This window comes from Patiria miniata, unplaced genomic scaffold (genome assembly GCF_015706575.1).
Source record: "Patiria miniata isolate m_02_andy unplaced genomic scaffold, ASM1570657v1 HiC_scaffold_9, whole genome shotgun sequence".
NCBI classification, from domain to species: Eukaryota; Metazoa; Echinodermata; class Asteroidea; order Valvatida; family Asterinidae; genus Patiria; species Patiria miniata.
The window spans coordinates 15,094,957-15,115,334 of NW_024037076.1; the positions used below are offsets into that span (position 1 = coordinate 15,094,957).

General features: G+C 42.6%; 1 protein-coding gene across 1 annotated transcript in view; it reads left to right on the plus strand.

Moving 5' to 3' along the window:
• The first annotated feature begins 491 nt into the window (after window positions 1–491).
• Window positions 492–20,378, plus strand: part of LOC119720573 (sushi, von Willebrand factor type A, EGF and pentraxin domain-containing protein 1-like) — a 31,321-nt gene continuing 11,434 nt past the window's right edge. The window contains exons 1-16 of the mRNA XM_038190292.1: window positions 492–698; window positions 1,210–1,341; window positions 1,820–2,026; window positions 4,898–5,077; window positions 7,186–7,359; window positions 7,875–8,051; window positions 9,196–9,381; window positions 11,824–12,018; window positions 13,242–13,436; window positions 13,692–13,808; window positions 14,191–14,382; window positions 14,699–14,902; window positions 15,854–15,996; window positions 16,505–16,643; window positions 17,659–17,841; window positions 18,344–18,512. Of these exons, the coding sequence (XP_038046220.1) occupies window positions 584–698; window positions 1,210–1,341; window positions 1,820–2,026; window positions 4,898–5,077; window positions 7,186–7,359; window positions 7,875–8,051; window positions 9,196–9,381; window positions 11,824–12,018; window positions 13,242–13,436; window positions 13,692–13,808; window positions 14,191–14,382; window positions 14,699–14,902; window positions 15,854–15,996; window positions 16,505–16,643; window positions 17,659–17,841; window positions 18,344–18,512 (2,708 nt within the window). The 5' untranslated portion in view covers window positions 492–583. The remainder of the gene's footprint in view (window positions 699–1,209; window positions 1,342–1,819; window positions 2,027–4,897; window positions 5,078–7,185; window positions 7,360–7,874; window positions 8,052–9,195; window positions 9,382–11,823; window positions 12,019–13,241; window positions 13,437–13,691; window positions 13,809–14,190; window positions 14,383–14,698; window positions 14,903–15,853; window positions 15,997–16,504; window positions 16,644–17,658; window positions 17,842–18,343; window positions 18,513–20,378) is intronic.

A 20,378-nucleotide genomic window follows, 5' to 3' on the forward strand; every position in this document is an offset into this window, starting at 1 on the left:
AGGCGTTTACAATGTGCGCAATGATTTGGTTGGCGTTGACATTTTTTTTCAAATACATTTTCTGCGTGCAATCTGCAGGGGCCAGTATTCATCGCGCTGCTTTCTAACAATAAACAGAAAAAATTGTGCTTACTGTAGCAGAAAAGAGTGCTAACCACTAATGTGCGGCGCAGATGTGCTAACTGTCGCCCGTTTGTGAAGATTAGTGTTGTTGCGTATCTTTTAAGCAACTTGCACGGCGCCATCTTCATTACTTGTTTGGAGTCCACAGCACTGCAGAATGGCGCTATAAGCTAAGATTCCCAGGGTTTGTCGTTAATACTTCCATATCGCTCTTCAATAAACAAAATATATCGCATTCCTTGCCACCGAAATCAACACAACATATCTTGAAGATAGATAGAAGAACAATTTGAAGAATTCCCAATGTTATAAACAAGGTGATACGCTTATCACAACACTGGGATATCCATTCAGACTCATTGAAATGTTTTGAAAACCAACCACAGTTACATCAGGGAGAGGCGAAGATATCTGCTGCTTTCACTTCCTCTTATGGACAAATAGAGAGAAGTAGTAGCCGATGAAAGCGAAGATGGTGATTCCTTTTCGACCAACCGTTCTATTGGTATTGGCAGTGTCAGTCTTGCTGGTTTTTCCGAGGACTGCAGAGTGCGATGAGCAGACGGTCACCGAAGGTACTCAATTATAAGTATTTTGTGGAGAAAGTTGTTACTTTTAAAGGTTGACTGAAGGCGCAAGGTTTAGAAAAAGGTTTTTTAAAATAATGTGCGTAAGCAGACACTTGTTTTTTTTTCCACCAAGAGCCGTGGAAGAATCTACCCTCAACATTTACTTGTGTGTTCATTGAATTATTTTAGAGTTTAACAATTAAAATCTTTGGAAGTACTTTCTCGCAGAATATCTGTTTTGAAAACAAGATGCTCTAAAACAAAGTGTGCTGTAAATTATTTATGACATTATTACAAAACCATTTGCTCTCATTGGACTGTACAACTTTCTCTAACCTCGATATGCGTGGGGTGTGTCCATATGCATACAAAGCTTAAGTGGTGTTGGTATAAAAGCCGAGATACGAGGAGGGAAAATGAAAGCACTCATGCCAAGCCCTCGAAATTGGTTGACCTGATATTCTGTTCGCCCCTGACGCACTTATCACGATCTTACGTCGTATTCGTATCCAACCAGGATGTGGAGAGCGGGATGAGTACTATTCCCTCCGCCATGTCTGCAAACTGGCTTGCGTTACAACGGATGACTGCCAAGCTGCTGAACAGTGCCTGTGCGATGGAAGATGTGGACCAAGCTGCGTTGATATCAGTAGGTCCTTCTGTTGATTTATTAACTTGTTAAATCGAGACTACGGCCACAAAAGGAGAATAACGTCCTGGGTCTACTTTTAAGAAATTGACATGTATGCCGATAAAATTATCGCCTCTTTACAAACGAAGAACATATTGCTAGCTGTCCTTGAATACAGCGTGGATTTCGACCAAGCAGCGAGAACATGTGACCGCCGTTACAAATCATTTGTGGGGTCCCTTTCTCGATTTCCACCCTTTTTAAACAAAATTAATTTCATGTCTCAATACTCGTTTATGACTTTAATTTCACTCATCTCATTTCAATCATTGGGTATGTAGGGGAAAATGTTGACTGTTCCTATATATAGAATTCCATGGTCAGTGTAGTTCTGCCTATACTGACTTGAGACCCCTTTTCATGGGTTGGGTTACAGTCAATTGCCGAAATGGGTATAGTGCCGACCAGGTTCATTACTTTCTTTCTCTCCCATAAGGTGATACTTCATCGTGTCCACTACCAATAACCGTCCATAACAATGCCATGGTATGGCTGTCTCCTCCCCAGGGCGCCTCGGTGCCAGGGGGCTTCGATACAACCGTACATTTCAGTTGCAATCCCGGGTATGAATTGATCGGCCACGCGGAGTCAACCTGCACGTCGACTGGCCAGTGGTCGGAGGACTCACCCTACTGTATAAGTCGTAAGTTTCTCCCTGCCTGCGTTGAACAAATGATACTCGATTTTCAGTCCACATGAGTCTAGAAAAAGGGGGATAGTAATTAGAGACAGAGAAATATGTCTTCCTGCTCCTCACAAAAAAACACTTGTCTACTCTTTGTGACGTCATGGCAAAAAAACACATAGTTTGGCCCACTTGAAGACAACAAACACCATTATATACGAGCCTGGACAGGACATCAGGTCGGGTATAATGTGTTATTCTATCGTCGCAAACTGGGTGTTTTTTTAGGGGCGGAGCAGGGGCACACACGTGTAATTTTGTTTCTATCCTAAGTATTGGTAAATAACCTAAGCAGAAGGACACTCTTAAAAAAACTTTTATATCTTATACATATTTAGCGTTGTTTCAGATTCATGACCATTTTTTTTTTTACAAGTTCAATTTTTGTAAAAAAAAAAAAAGCACAGCCACAAATGAAGTACATGTACCTTATACCTATCCCGTTACTTTATATATTGATATTGATGTCGACGGGTAAAACAAGGGTGGCAGCTTCCATAAACACACGTGAAATGTATGCAGCAAGTTTTTAATTGGCAACTTAGAGGGACGTTCCAAAAAATAAATAAATACAAACAAAATCCCTAATAGGCCTACACCCAATTTCTAAATATTCTCTAGCATATTCTCAATTCATTATTTTTTTTTAGGGTGGACGGATGGACATTTGCCCAACCCCATTGACACCCCTGTGGACACCCATGTTGTTAAGTGTGCATTACATTAACAGCAATATGACTTCGCACCTCGTCTTCTTCTATTTTTCTTCTTTTTTTCCTCCTTTTTGTGTGTGCTATTCCGTTAGGGGGGAATTGCCCACTCCTCGCGACGCCAATGGTTGCAAATGTTGTGAAATCATGAGAACTTTAAATCTAAAAACGTCAACACTTCATTTATAGAAATGAACAAACATATCCTTGCCGTCGACCTGCAGTAGAGGCTTCAGGTAGAGGTTTGGGGCAGTCTGATGATGATGATGTCAATGACGATAATAACGTGCTTAAATGCTCCTGTCACAAAAACTTCATATGCTCTGTTGCCATTTTATATTCTTTAAAATTGTGAACTAACAAGACCCCAGTTATTCTAGGATAGGATTTCGTTTAGGTTTCGGAAATACATGCATATACATATATATGGTGTGGAACCTTTTTTAATTCTATTTTTTAAATCAATTAACATATCCTCCAAGGTTGATTTTGGATGAAACTTGATATTAGATAGTTTGATAAGCACATTGGCACCAAAATTAGCTTGTTAAAGGCACATAGGATCCTTTGCATATATCCCAAAAGTATACAGAAATATTATCCAACGCTTACTTGGATTAAAGATCATACTGGTATTCAAAAAAACCGTGAGTTTTTGGTCTGGATTGCTTTAAGTTAGATGAAATCAAGAAATGTAGGAGGTTTTCAACTATCAGTTAGCTTACTGATTTTTGTAAAAAGAAAAGAATAAAAGAGTGCTGTAGACGAAATCGTTTTCCACGATAAAAAGTTGTTCAGTGTTTTCAGTTGTCTTGAAAAGTGCAATATCCACTGAGCTGATAAACTTCAACAGGTTAGGCCGTTAACATTCTCCTTTGGATTTTGTGTGGTGTTATTATTGAAAACAAACAAAATGCATGAAGTGAGAATGATTTATGAGCCTTATATAACTAAAATATCAAGGTCCTCGTCAATTCTTTAATACTTGAACAACAGGCTGCGGTGCAGAAATGAAGCCATTGAACATAATTCATGTAGCCATGGCCATCATTGTTTGGCCACCGACCGATGTTACTCCCATACCATGCATTGCTCATATGCATATATTCTTTCCGTTCATATTGCATGCCCGTGACAACTTCTTCGTGGAATTCCTAACAATACATTGTTCAAATAATAATAACGACATTTCTATACAAAATAAAATAAATAAAACACGTTTCTAAAAAAAAAAACCACATCAATATCAACATTGTGACCTGGAATTTTATATTTATGCAACATTAACCTACCAGAACAGTAAATATGACATACATGGGTGGGGCAAAATCCGTCTTGGCCGAATGGCACGCCGTGAATTTTTTTCCCATGACAATCCGAAGCAAAGACAAATTCGCATGAATCCATAGCCGACAAGAAACTGCAGAAGTCAGTCGAAACGATAACTTATTTGAACATACGAGAGAGTTCTGAAAAGGAAAAAAAAGTTAAAGATTTTCAATGGTAAATTGCTATGTGTTATACTTTTACGCATTTTTAAACCAAGAGCCTAAAGTTGATCATAAAATACCTTTTTTTGTACCAGGCGTCTTTTGGAAACGTTTAGGACCAAGATGGGTTGAACTGACGCGAGTATGGCAGACGTATGCGCAGTGGCGTCGCCAAGGGGGGGGGGGGGGGGGGGGGGGGCAGGGGGGGGGGGGGGCACGTGCCCCCCCTGGAAAACCTAGTGCCCCCCCCCCCCCGAGTGCCCCCTATCAAATGCTGGTGCCCCCCTATCCTCTGCAAAATTCTGCGCGTTGTTAAAATCATTACCTCAAAAATAGCAATTTATGGAGATATCTTCAGATCGAATTTAGCATCAAATGTGGCACCATTTTGCATCTAGCCCATCCTCCGTATGCGAAAATTTTCCAAAGGGCACCCCTCCCCTTAGACCCCTCCCCCAGGACGGCGATCCGTATCCACCTAAGTGCCCCCCCCCATCAAATGCTGGTGCCCCCCCGTGCCCCCCCCCCCCCAGACTGAAAAGTCTGGTGACGCCACTGCGTATGCGACTCAAAATTGTCCTTTATCGTGTGATAGTGGCATATTGCATGCTTACTTTTTGTCTTTTCAGCTGACGTACAGGCTGATTGCGTCGAACCTGCCGGACTTGAGAATGGCGTAGTGGTGGTAGCGGATAACCGGTCCGAGGCCCGGTACGACTGCCAGGAGGGTTACACTATGACAGGCCGGTATCCAAACATCAGATGCATCCCCGGAGTGGGCTGGGAACCGCTGCAGATTGAATGCATTAGTAAGTGCGCAATGACTTCACCAATTTCTTAACACCACAATATTACGTATAGCAAAATTCATGTACATTTGGAATTTATGGGTCAGCGGCGCCGAGTAGACAAATTACTTTAAAAAAAACCGTTATCAACTGACATGCACATCTTAAGCCGCAGACAGTCTGTTAGTACACGGAGGTTGAGGATCTGTAATCCAACCCTTAGGCCAAAAAAAAAAGTCTCCGGTTTCTGGTATGCGCGCGCGTCGCCGTAGCCATGCGCGTCGGGAAAATAATTTTTTTTTTTTTTTTCAATACAAGATGATGTTTCAAAACCGCCAAACTCACTGGTTTGACTGGAATTCTGCTGCTGCACAATTTTAACGTGTTTTTAGATGGGGTTATGATCGAGAATAAGATTTATGTGGCCTCTCTGGACTCCCATATATTTGCACTAAGTTTAGTCGGGCACAATTTGCAGTCATCAGCCGACATTTGAAGCCAAAAAAAAAAACAGGTAAAAAAAAAAAAAGCCGCGTCGCCGCACCACTTTTGGGGCAAGCTCCATACCAGAAACCGGAGACTTTTTTTTTTTGGCCTTATGCCCCAATAAAAAAAAATAGTCTGCGCCCCCGCATACGATCCCTTTGTTATGGTATTATTTTAGAGATCATTGTTGCCGTTACAGATGTTTAAGACATGGCATAATCAGACAAATAAAATGCACGGCCCAAAAATGCAGTCTCTATTTCGCTCAGCTTGTAACAAAAGCAGATGAAGCTGAACAGTTTGCAAAAAAAAACATTAAGGGTAGCTATGGCCGAGTTGGTAGGTTCATTATCCGCCAATCTCGGGGACCGCGTTTGAATCCCCGCGATGTATTTTTGGTTTTCAATACGGGCAGGCGTTTGGTCCACGCGATCCGTTTGGTGAAGAAAAAAAAACCCGTAATTGAACCGTTGAAAAAAAAACACGACAGCTTCCTGTTTGTTCTCCAGGACGATACACCGCAAAATCGCCAACGTTGCCGTCAAACGAGAAACAAGTGCCCCGAAAGAGCTACGCCAGCTGCAATACCAATGGTGGCTCGATGGTGCCAAAGATATTGAGTCTCATGCCGAGTGGCACGTTCCGAAGACCTTCTTTTAGGCAGTGAAGCTTGTATCCCGACGTCGTTCAACTAGTCTAAGTCTATATCAATGATGCTGAGGGATACCGGCCCACTGACAAGGATGACATCTTGTACCGTTGGAAGCAACACTTGAGTACACTTCTCAACCAACCAAATAACATCGACCCATCTATCCTTGGTGACTTCCTCAAAAAGAGGTTCACACTGAGTTTGAAGAACCGCCAGCCAGCAAAGGGGCTTACACAGGCGCTTGGTTAGCTTGCTGACTTTGATGACCCATCCCAATCATCCTAAACACGAGCATATATAATTCACAGTGCATCTAGACCCCATGCCTTCAGGGCTTCGCGCTCCGCGCTCGCGTATGAAGAGTTCCACTTTAGGATTTAAAGACCCCCCCCGCCCCCCCCCCCCCCCCCGCGTATGAAGAGTTCCACTTTAGGATTTAAAGACCCCCCGAGTCTGGAATTAGGGAACGGGCCTGAACGGGCCTGTGCACACGTATTAAGCGTGTTCACGCAGTTAGGTGACATTTCAATATGATAGAGCTAAATTTTGACGATTTACTTTTGAAGTTGAACTTATCCCACTGACAAATTAAATCCATTCAAAGTAATCAACACAACTAACCATTCATATTTGTGGAGGAATTACAAATTGAGTTAAACGTTCATTTTGGGCGGAAATTATCAATTTCACTCATTTTGCGTAACGGTCCGTCGGCAAATTTCATGATGGCATTCTAAATGGTCTAGCGACGCCCCTGACAATATGACACTCATCTTCGACTATAGTGCAATATTGTTAAAGCTCGTCCAATATATTTTTGTATCCCCAAAGCCATCCAATATTATACAAATAGCAAACTTGTTTTTTTTTTTACCAAATGATTCAAGATAGATGGAGGATTTAAAAAAAATCTTGTTGTGTGCTCACTATTCATGAGCATTTTCTTTCATATAAAAGGAGTGACAGACGATTCATAACTTTTTCTGTATAGGAATGAAGTGCAGCAGTCCCGGTACACCAATCAACGGTATCATCATGTCACTGGATTTCCGATATGGTTCAACCGTCGCCTACAAGTGCCTTCCATCTTTCGTCGTGAATGGGCCTGCAAGCCTCACCTGCTTATCCAATGGCAACTGGGATAACGAAGTACCGACGTGTGAAGGTAATTTAAAACGCGCACTCTCGCCTTACTTTATACCCGAATCACCAGCGTTTTGCTAGTATACTTCGACATACTTCGAATGGAGGCATAACAAGTCATGCGAGAACGTACTACTATGAAAAACGTTTAGGTGCTGCAGTCCATTATCGATTGATAATATCTTGGATAAGACTATTTCGAGGCACGCTTTTGGATTAACAATAATTGCACGTCGCACATTATATTAACAATTTGTAAGTTTGAATGAGTTTGGATAACAAACAGCAGTATTTATATCTTTTACTGGGAACAAACTTAGGACCCTTCGTAATTCTTCTGCCATACCATCATTTTGTGACAGCAATTCATAAGTTGAACTGGTACAGTGAGCCCCGCCTCCTCCTTAAAGATGGTTCCCACTTTTCAAAAAAGAAATCCGTTTTGCCATCTATCCGCCTCATATTCCAATCCTGGATACGAAATCCACCAAAGTCCTATCAAAACCTGCGCTTGTTTTCTTTCTTTGTCACATATAGTTTTGAGTTGCCCTTCGCCAGTATTTCCCGGTGGCACAGTCTCGCTATCAGACGAAAAGCTCCTCATAGGAACCCAGGCGTCTTTCCAGTGTCCTGCGGGGTATGATCTGAAAGGCCCAGACTCGGTTGAGTGTCTGGATGATTTGACATGGAGTAACGCTCCGCCGGACTGCGAAGGTAGGACTGTGAGTTACATCGAGGATTATAATCGGTTTCAAAGGCAAATATAGCCAACTTGTCGACGCGAAGTTATAAAGCCGGCCTCAGGCCGACTTGCAAGTAGACATCAAGCAGAAAAGTCATGCTCAGGTCACAAAACTGAGAAATCGTGTGATTATCGTGAAACAAGCGTTATCTTGGCACAGAATAATCGCAACCATGCGCATGTCACCGAATTAGATGATCGGGATGAGCGTACGACGTCGTAACTTCTCACAGGTCGACGGCGATTGATTCTCGCTTGTCGGGACCTTGTTCCGTCGCGGCGCGCCGCGGCACAGAAGTTGAAAATGTTCTTCTCTTGCGACCGTTGATTTCTTTTGAGCGCCGACTGATGCCGACCGTCTCAATATCTTCGCAGTTACACTCAGGTCGCCCAAAAAGAAAAGAAAAAAAAACCCGGTGACTGAAGTTCCCGACAGTCGTAGCTCAGGCGAAGCTTGATCCTGAAAAGTCAGTCGCCTACTGTTCTGAGTCGTCACAAAGTCGACCTGAGGGCTGCTTTAATAAACAACCTCCCGTTATTAAATGACAGAAACATAAACACATAATTGTTATGATTCGCATGATTATAAAACGCTTTGTTCTATTGAAGGGAGCTTTTAATATGTAATAAACACGATCTTTTATACTAAATTTCATTGCAAATGTTCATTCAATTTTGGGGAGATCTGGAGTGGAAATATGACCCAAACACCCGGCTCTACATAAGGATTAAATTGACATGTTGTTAACTTTCTCAAAGGGTAAGCATTTTTAACATGTCCGAACTAAACCGTATCAGCTGAATCAGCTCGGCAGGAATACATTGCATAATGTGTTGAAACCATTTGTAGTTGTATTTTGTTTGCAGATTAAAGTATTTTACTGACAGAGAAGCATTTAGCTCGTAGTCATTTGGCCTGAAAGAAAAATTGGCAATGATTTTTCAAATGGACTTGATGGTCATACGTGCAAAACTTTTAATAATAGAGTGGGCTGCGGGTGGGAAATATCGAGATGACATCAATGTCAATCGCGGACAAATATCCAGCAAAGCAACTACCAAATCACAAGTTGCATACCTTTTTCTACCAATAGTCTCATGTGGTTATACCCACAGTGGCAACATGCATTCGGCCTAACATACAGACCAGTGGATTAAGCATCACAACTCCCAGGCTTGTCTTCAGCTCCGGTGAAAGTATCACTTATAGATGTCTGAAGTGGAGAGAACAACTACACGGGGACCATACCAGACAGTGTGGCATAGGTGGCCGTTGGACGGGCAAAGAACCCAGCTGTCACGGTGGGCCCAGAACAAGGGAAATATGTTTGCGTTGCTCCCTGAAGAAAATCGACAGAAAAGTCACTGTCTTATGCGCTTATCAAATGTCCCCCCCCCCGCCTCCCCCCCCCCCCCGCTGCCCCAGTTCCGATGTCGGGATTAGGTCACGTTTTTCATGCCCCAATGTGGGGATTTTGGTCGCTCAAAAACATTGTTACATTGGCGTACTACATGGAAAGGCTATCACTAGTGTGCCCCACGTATGTATGAAGGAAATTGTTACTTAAATTTTGCTCGAGGGGAGGGCATTTTTCACTTCAAAAGTGACAATCCCAACGTTTTGGGTGGGGCAGCCCGGGGGGGGGGGGAACAATTGATAGGCGCATTAAGAAAAGTATCAAAACCAAGAATCCCCTGTGCTGCGTGCATTGCGTCCCCACACCGCTGCAACAGTGTACAACAGTTCTATCAATGTGACTCACAGGGTGATAAGAAAACATTTGCATACGCACCTGTTTTATGCGCAAATCGGATAAACTAGTTCAATAAGAGGGAGAATTACGGCCTGGAATGCGCCCAATTGGGATACAGAACGAATTTTTAACGAAACTATATTAATTAGAAAGAGCTTTTAAAAACTGGGCGTTTTGTGTCATTCTTGCGAGAACCATGCGAGAACGATTTTCGGGGGTCAAAATTCTGAATCTCAAAAATCGAGCTGTTGAGTTATAGGCTAGTTGTTAATCCTGCCACACAGCGCTTCGTATTCTGCGGACGTGCAAGAAACAACATTTGTGTATTGGTGATGTGTGTATTATGTGACGCACACACACCCACACACCAAGACTTGTTTCACATACCTAGTGTGGACTTTCCTTTCTTTTCGTGTAGTTAAGGAACACCAGTGGAAAAACTCATTTTTCTCAAACTGTGAAAACTCTTACAACCCAATTTTTTTTCAATGATTCCCTTTAGTGTTTCTCTTCATTCTGCTACAGATAAACCTAACCCAAAAATGCCTCTAAACCTGTTTTCCAGAAATGGGGAAACACTGTGTGGACGTGGGCAAGTCCACACTTCGTCGCTGCTACCTACATTATGTGGACGTCTTTTGTTCGGAAGTCCACACTGCGTATGTAAGACAAGCTCACCCAGACTCACCCACACGCACCTGGTCGTTTTTTGCTATGCTTCCGAGGATTGGCTTTGTGTTTTCCTTTGTCCCTGTAATATAACACTCTCCCATAGACTAAGCACACAAACCTGCGTTCGAGGACAATAGGCACCTTCCTTCGAGGATCAATGGCCCCTTTGTGCTCCTTTTGTTGTCTGTCCTCAGGCGTAATGCCATGCAGGAACACCCACACACCCACACACTCAAATTGTTATCATTGTGGAGACATTTCTTTGTTCTCGTGTAGTAAATTTTTTCGAGTTTGAAAGTGAAGTTTCAAAATGCTATTATTTTAACCAGAATTAATTTCCTTGGCTGAAATTTGGACTTAAGGCCAAAAAAAAAATAAGTCGGTCTCTGGTCAGCGCGCGCGTCGATTTTAATCATGCGCGTCAATCTTTTTTTTTTCCAAAATGTTCCGCGGTAGCTCCAACAGCGCCCTCTATTGCCGCACCTCCTCAATTTTTTTTTTACCAAAGAGCACCAAGGAATGGAAAATTGCACCAAGGCAAATGATCGAGAGCACCAAGGCAAAATATGGAGGGCACCAGTGTACATGAGGACACCAAAAAAAGCAAAATAGTACCCCACCTTGTCAGTACAATCCAAGCTTGAAGAAAAAAAAGCAAAAAAAAAAAAAAAAAAAAGCCGCGTCCCCGCGTCAATTCTGGAACTTTGGTCTGACCAGAGACCGAATATTTTTTTTTTTGGCCTAATATCCCTTTTCTAAAACTCTTCCATTTGCGACGGATCAACCCACCTTAGAAATTCCTAGTTTTTGAGTAAAATCCATATATCTTTTTCGTAGACGTATACAATCTTTTGTTCCCTATTGTACACATGTCTCCAGAGGGTACGGTATTTCAGATCAACGTGTGTGGTACATTGGATAGACACAGCTTGAAATACGTATGCGTATGCCACAAATTAAATGTCCGCCACGTTCGATGTAAACAACCGGTTTTTCCCTTCTTTTCTCGGGAACGGTAGGACATTAAGTAAGTTTCCTTTCAATCAGATCTTTAAAATAGGATAACTAAACACTCCTAAACGTGACTTTTTCGGGTATTTCAGGCCGTAATACCTCTTTAAGCCTTGTCATAGTTGATGAGAAGTGTACATATCAGCTGAACAAACACCTAGGATATTAAAAAAAAAAATCAGCACCTTTGATTAGCCTTTAAACTATTATGGGAGATGTAATTCGACTGTGGGTTATGCATAACTCCTATAGTGTACCTCTTATTACAAATCACTTAACGCATAACTTAACTTAAATTTTCTTCCAGAGATATGCACTGCCCTCCGGTATGGGATTCCAGGAGGCGAATGGGTCGATTTGCCGTCAGATGCTAAGTACAATTGGAACGGTGGCCAAAGGATCTATTTCTGCAATGAGTTCTTCCGTATGGTCGGTACAAGTATCTTCTTGTGCCAAAATGGTGAATGGAGCTCAAGTGATTTCCCTCGATGCGAAGAGGATCGTAAGTAGGCCTTATCTATAGTCACTGATGATCGTTCCCTAAAGGCCTGGGATTTTCGGTTCTTGGAGAAAGATTACAAGTTCCAAGTGTATTAAATCGGCATGAACATGGAAATTACATAAAATATGGTTAATAGGTTTCTGTCTATCCGTACACTTATAAAGTCTTATATGACTAAAACACCGACCTACATTTTAAACACGCATAATAGTCAGGCGCGGATCTGGGGGGGGGGGGGGGTCACACCCCCAGCTCTGTCCAAAAAAAAGTTTGTCATAGAAACTCCTAAAAAAATAATACGAGCCCCCCCCCCCCCCGCTCCGACCCCCCCCCCCCCCCCCCCCCAAGTATACTGGTATAATGTCTGCCTGTTCAAAATACGTATACAGAGGCAGCTTAGAGCAAGTTCGCGCAAGGACTATAGTTGACCAATGGTTAACTAACGTTTGCCCGAACTCTGTCTAGTCGACGGTGGTTGACTACGCTAGTCGACTATTTGGAACCAGCCTACTGTGGTTGGTTGCTTCGCTGGTAACCAATAGCTGCGCGCATTCATAACTCTAGCAGAGAGCCAGGATCCAGAAGTTTTGCGATGACATTTTGACCAGCGTTTGACTAGAGACGTTCGCACGTTGCTATCAGTGCGCAGGCGTAAGGTACGTCACAAATCAACCACTACTCGACTAATGGTCCTTGCCCGAACTTGGCCTTAGATAGGGAGTATTTGTACACCATTATGTAATCAATGGTTAATAATCGTCGAATTTGAACAGCGCCCCTATTGAAATATGGTACCAGCCCCCCTCCCCCTCCCCCTCCTCCCCCCCCCTCCCCCTCCCCCCCCCCCCAGTTTTTTATTTTACGGAGGCCAAGTGTCCGGAGAAAAAACCTGTCTACATTTCAGAATTGTGTGCTGATGAAACCCCCCTCCTCTGCAAAAATTCCTGGATCCGCCCCTAACAGTCGTTACTTGTTGGCAACATGCATGGAAACTGTTTCATTAGGATTTATATTAAAAGAAGTGAAAATCTTAATGTGGGTTTTCTATTGTATGAAATCATAAACTGTACATTCAACGATAGTATGGCTGTTTTCTTTTCAGTGCGCAGACTCGTCGTTGGTTGCAGAGAATGATCTGAGCGCTTTTGGTGAAACTTGTGTCCATACTTCCCGATAGCATTTGCCTTTTGAAACAGCTGTGTTTTATTGGATCGTTCTTTCAGGCAGCAGCAGCGGTCAGGCTTACCCGATCAGATCTCTCACCCACCCTATCGTGAACGGCGTGCTGACGGTCAAACAGCGGGAAGCCGTAGTCACACTAGACTGCAGCTTTCCCACGTCCTCTGGGGATCCAGTGTGGGAGAGGGACGGACAAAGGCCCTCCGGTCGGCAAGACGTCTCCGGGGAAGATCAAACGAGTAAGCCTTTTCAAAGGGCAATATTACTGCTTATCTCTTTCAAAGCAATATTGTAAAGGAAATACAGGCTGCATGAAAGCTCAATAACATTATAGGGGGCCACTTTAGCCTCATTGCTAGGGCGGTGGTTACGAATAGTTTCCACCCAGCATTTTGCAATAGAGTTGGAGGTTGAAATAAATGTATTAGTATACCCCAAAGTTCATGGCATGCTATTTTAACGCTGGATTTCTATTCTCACTGATTATATTCCAGCCCATTACTGGTACCGGCTGAGTCTCTATAACGTGGCACAGTCTGATGCAGGAATATATCAATGCACAACCAATGACCAACGGCAACATAGCAGCACAGTCCGAATAGAAGTCATCAGTGAGTGGTTTTGAACAACACAATTTTATTATCTAGTCTATACTGCAGAATCCCACGTTCGGACTTTTATTGTTCACGAAGAAGAGGGTGTCAGCATGATGCAGATATTGAGAATAATATTGAGCTTTGTTCAATATGTTTATAGGTGGAAATAAATTTTATGTAAGATTTCGTCGTATATCATATCGGTGGAGTATCGTATCTCTTGCCGATGCATCTCTGTCACAAAGAGAAAGAAAGCCGAACATGGATCAATAATGCCCAAGAGTCTCATAAGTTAGGGGCACACAAAACCTTCCTTGTTTTGAAACAAAAACGCCTTTCTGCAGTCAATGCAGGAGCTGAGATAAAATGTATCTGATTGATTTTGTTGACCACGCAGCAACTTGCCCGGACCCTGGCTACCAGGAGGGGCGACAAACAAACCGCGAAACCACCGGCGGCGTTACGGCTGGCCGGAGGGGTTTCGTCAAGTTTACCTGTGACGAAGGCTACGACATGATTGGCGACTACGACCAGATTGGATGCAACATTGACGGCAACTGGAACTATAACCCGCCAGACTGTGTCAAACGTAAGTTGCAAGTGGCAACAAAGTTCTTTAAAATTTGTTCGCGGCCTAATTGCAGGACAAGGTTTTCGAGCCATTCAATTGAAATTTCGCCTTACATAGCAGCTTTGAAGTTGCAAAATAAGTTGTTTTTTTTAATTTAATTTTCTTTCCCGAAAAGCTGTTTACTTTTTTTCAAAAAAATGTGTTTGTAGTTGTCCAAAATTCATGTTATTAGACAATACGATGTTGTGTTGCTTTGTAAACATAATGACGGCTTGGCTTGAAATTTTACAACCACACGCATATTGTCATTTTTCTTATTCTGTTCATTCTCAAGCGAACTGTCTGGATTCATTCCGAGATGATCCGGACTATGGATTCAGTGAAAGAGCTGTATTAGAAGATGGCACTGCTACTCAGACTTTCTATTGCCCGGTCGGGTACCGCATGCTGCAAGGTGGCGACACTGTGCTTGACGAACATCTTATCATCACCTGCCAAGATGGTGTATGGGATGGAACTACACCCTCCTGTGTGCAACGTGAGCGAGACTTTTATATGCAATAACGGGTCGGGTGATCAGTTGCTCGGTTGTTCGGTTGGCTGGTCTTGTTAATTAGTTGGTTGGTTTGCCAGTTTGGTCGGTCAGTTGCCAAGGTCTGTTAGTCAGTCAGTTAGTCAGTTTGTATGTGTGTCCAATGGTCGGTACGTTAATGGTTAAGTCGGTTGGTTAATTAGTGGGTTTTCAGTTGAAACGCTAGCTGATTGTTCAGGCGGAATGGTTGATTGAGTGGCAGTGATTACAAATTGGTTGGTTGACTGATTCATTTTCGTCCTCTCGTAATATTATGAAGGTCCATGAGGCACTTGTTAATCGATACACAATAGCTTTGTCTTTTGTTATAGAAATCTTAGCACGCCTGCTTTTCGAGTAACACCCGTCTCTGAATATCAATGCTCATGCCAGTACGAAAATGCAATGCACTAAGGCAGAAAACCACTTCATGTATTACAATATACATAACCAATTGGACGCAAGGAACTCTAGCAGAATGAACTTCTCTGCTATGGTCATTTTGCAGGGCTGAAATTAAAGTTCTCCTGAGTCAATCCTGGCAAATTCACATTTCATCAATTTAGAAGTAGCAAATGAACGGCGACAATTCAGACATTTCTTTGCCGTTGTTCATGCTCGGTTGGCACTGTTACTCCTAATCTGATTCGTAAATTGGCTTGTGTTAGAGCTGAGATTGATTCAATTACAACTCATTTTCATTCACATTTTTAGCAAGATATGGGCAGAGGGAACCCCACCCCACTTTTGTGTTGGCCATTGTGTTCCCGGAGTCAAATGAATTGAGACATATTTTGGGAGGTGACAGTACGTGAGAGTGTGTATAGGGTATACTATAGACATACTGGGTAGTGGGGGGTTCCCTCTACCCCAAATCGTGCTGGTTTATTTCTATTACAACTGTTATTCTCATTTAAGGTGGCGACATGATAACGATTACAACGAATGCTGAGATGGCGCATCGTGACATCACCGCATATGGTGGGAATGTGGTGGAGATTAACTGCACTCAGATAGGACCACAGCCTCAACCACGGTGGTCCATGTTGGTAGATGATGACGTAAGAGCTACCGACCAATCTGGTTACTGAAATATTGTTCGCTCTCGATGGACCCCAGTTATGGCGACAAAGCAGTTGATTTGTGGGTGCAGATCAGTAAATTTACAGACAGAGACACCAATGTTCAATACCTTCATTAAAAAACAATGAGGACAATGCACACATTTCTCCAAGTTGTGCAAGACATACACGTACATCAAATTAATGTTGTTGGTGGTTAGGGCCCGTAAAACTTAAAGAAGTCTTTCAGCCCATCACTATTTTGAAAAAATGATCCCCGCACTCCATTGCAAAGAGTGCGCCCTTCGGTTCAAATTTCATACTGAAAATGTTTTCCCTGAATGTTCTCCCTGAGTGCTAAATTTCCTTTTTAAAGCCAGCTATATTGTCCCAATTTCCCCTTTAACAATTCCCTCTATAACGTACATGTACATGATCTGAGACCGCTCTATTTATATGTTGAGAGGAGACTTGAACTTTCAGGTTGGTTTCTGATTAAACATTGCAGATCCTAGACTTGGCGGCGGAGAATGTTGCGGGTGATGTAGTTCTGCGTTTTCCAACGGTGAGCGTTGCCGACGCGGGAGAATACGCGTGTAGCAACTTGGACATGTCATATGCAGAGACAGTCAACCTGAAGGTCATAGGTAGGTTTAGTACTTGGTTAGTTCCCAGAATTCATTACCACTGAAAGCATTTGTTGGTTCGACCAACTTCTATGCAAGGTAACTGAAAGACGTTTATGTTTGTTACACAGGATACGTATAACATTGACCAGTTGTACCGAGCCCCACTGCACGTATGCAATGTGTAGCCGTTTCGTGCCTTGTCTGTATACCAAATCGTTAAGCTACAGGTTTACATCAGACGTTTATACACCTGTTAGTACCAATAAATTCCGAAAATAACATACACATTACTTTTAAACGTATTAAAGCGAGAGTCCATCATTTGCAGCCATCCGAAAAGTAACTGGCGTAATTATTGTTGAAAAACAAACTTGGTTGAAAGATAGTAAGGGAACTAAACTCCCTGTGAAGTTATTCTTTCTGGGAAGCTGTCATTTTGAAGTAATCAACGAACGAAGGCATTTCCAACGGTGATTCTTAAAAAGCACCGTAGGAAAATTTAAATTAGTAGTTCGTTTTGTTATTCAGCGCAGCGCGCACAAGTATTGGAACGACGCACACGCGCGCGCGGTTGTTGTAATTCATCGGATCAGTGCGCGACGTCGCGTATAGCTGCAATTCAAAACATGATTCAGTAACTTTTGATTTGAAATTAAGATCTAAGAATGTTGTTTTTCTCGGAATGTACAGCTGAAGCTTAGCTGAAACTTCATCAGGTTGGTTGCTCAGTATCCTTCATTAGATTTTGAACTCTCTTGTTGCTTCAAACGAACAAAATGCACACTTTACAAATGATGGACTGTAGCTTTAAACTGAAGGGAGTTCGTACTCAGTGAACTCATAACCTGTCTTCGAATAAACATATGGAAAAGGTGGTAGCAAAAAGTGTTTAAATCTAAGCAACAGCGAATACCTTTAATACTTGCAGATTCCTATTTTCTATAAGCCTTCTGTGAACAGTCATTATTAATGATGTCAGTCAGTGTTACAATAGATGTCTAGTTGAATTGAATTCTCTGTGTTCTTGGTACAGCCAGATGCGCTGATCCCCCCGTGATTCCCCATGTAATCACGGACCAGTCAACGAGTCGTCTAGCATACTACGTTGACGACGTAGTTGCTTTCGATTGCGACGAGGGCTTCATCTTACACGGTAGCAACTACATCCAATGCACCGACGATGGCTGGAACGCAACATTCCCAGAATGTGTCGTAGGTAATGACTTAACTACGGCCGAATTTCATGATATGCAGAGGAATAAATTAAGCGGGAACTAGACATAACAGAGTGAAATTTATTTTTGTGCCCGGATTGAAGAAGTTCGCTCTTCCAATAAATAATTGTTCGTTCTAAGCACGATGCTCTCCTTGAAACTTAGAGAACACCATTGAAAAGACCTCTCAGAAAATTGGTTGCATCCAATTGAATTTAAAATGCGTCACTTAAATGGTTGGTATCTAATAGGTGAGGAACTCAATTGAGAGCTGTTAGCAGGGGCTTCGGCTACGAGTCCAACTCGAGCAAACTCGCAAGCTCTCGGGCAACACTGAGTATATACAGTGACATGAATCACATTAGTGAAGGGCAATCCCGTTAACTTTACGGTGGTCAGATTCAGTTGAGAGATACATAATTAGAAGGCCCTGAAACTAATATTATACCCTGGCCCTGTCACCGTCTTTTCTAACTTATATCGTGTGTGTTCTGGTATGAGCAGGTGTCAACCTAGGTATATACAAAGATGGGAAGTACCTCATATCTGGTTCCAATGTGCTCAGCACTACGGGAGCTACCGTTATATTGGACTGTGGCTATAATGTATCCAGTCAAGACGCCTCTGTGGATGATTTGATTGGGTGGTGGAGAATAACACCTAATGGAGAAAGGTATGCTCGTACCTCAATGTTTGTGCTTGTCCTCCATACGGCCACCATAGTACATACGCCATTGTCGAATTCAATGTAAGGATCTCACTCACGGCACTGTTTGTGGGTGGGTGTGTGTGTGTGTGGAAGGTCCATCCTACACTAACCTTGGTCAATGCGCTCGTCGTTATTCGTCCCGTACGCGGTCAATCGTCGGCATATCTCCTCACGCGCTATGCACATGCATGTTAAAATACAGCGCGAACAGCGACCTCATGCGGCCACTATTTTTTTATGCAAATCAGTTGAGGACGATCTCGAGCCTTGGTTCAATCGTCGGCAAAAACTTATGCTTTTCTTTATTTTGCGCTGGATTTCTAGCGCACGACTTCGTATGCGAATAAAGATAAGTGTAGGCGGGGCTAATATGTGGAGTGTCCAATCACACCTTGGTAAATCCGGACGTCATCAAATTATTTGCAGCTATTCGCCTTTGCGGACGTGACAGGAACCACAGTTTTTGTGCATTGGTGCCGTGTGCAGAGACACACAACGTGAACGTGTATGGATTATGTACGGTGCCACGTTTCACTATGCAAGTTTCCACGCAACGATCGACCAATAAGAAAACGACATTTGAGGTCAGCTAAGGCTATTAACATAATGAGCAACACCCCCAAAACCACACATGGACGATTGAACCAAGGCTCGAGATCGTCCCCAACTGATTTGCATATAAAAATAGTGGCCGCGTGAGGTCGCTGTTCTCGCTGTAATTTTACATGCATGTGCATAGCGAGTGAGGATATATGCCGACGATTGACCGCGTACGGGACGAATAACGACGAGAGCATTGACCAAGGCTAATCCTTCACTTAAGTGAATCACTAAGATTTAATTAGATTTCAAAAGCTCGAGTTACAATTCAGAACAAGACAGTTATTTCCCAATTAAATAACTCTAAATTTTTTTAGCTAAAATTCCCCAGTTAACTATTTATGAATTAAGTTCAAAAAGTCCCCGAGCGTTCAGGAGGTGGATCCCGTCACTATTGTCCTCCCTACATAGCACACAAATGAGTTCCTTGTAAATGCATGTTTCAATGGCGTTCTCACGTGGGAAAATAGGCACACGTACGTGAATGACACGTTAAACCAAAGGGTGACCTGGGGCGAGAAAACAACTGAAAATTACCCCGCTCAAATAATGTGAAATGTTCACAAAGACTCACCAACAGCATCTACACAATGTCACCCATTATACAATGATAGTTGAGGGTGAGAAAAGGATCTACCGACATCTCAAAAGTGTGACGAAAAGCCGACGAAAAGCCAGTCACAACGCAGCAACATGGGCCCACAGCAAGCGAAACGACAGTAGTTTGTGCACGTAAGCTACGCACCTATAGCAACAAGATCCAAAGCTTTCTGAAACTGGTCTTAATATTACAAATCCGAGTTGGAAAACTTACATGAATGACGTTATATATAATTAAACTATACTCATTTTATCAGAGATCAAAAAGTAATTACTTAAATATAAGCTTAATGATAGACTTTGAGATGATTGGGGCACTATGTCAACAGCGGATAAATACACCCTTCACTCTGTCGGGGTCACATGCAATTGGGGGAAATGACAAATAATATGCGATAGGGAAAATCCCGCACCCCTACATTAATTTTGGTGCATGCTTTTTATCAAGAAATTGTTGGCATCCAAATTTTCAATGGTTTTCTCATTGCAACATTTTACCAAGTCATCAAGTTGTCGACAACCAGCGGCCATTGGTAAAAAAAGTTTTCCTGAAACTAATCATTACTGAATACCTTTGAATTCAGTTTTAATCATTTACCTGCCGCACCCTGGTAATCACGTGACAGTCTT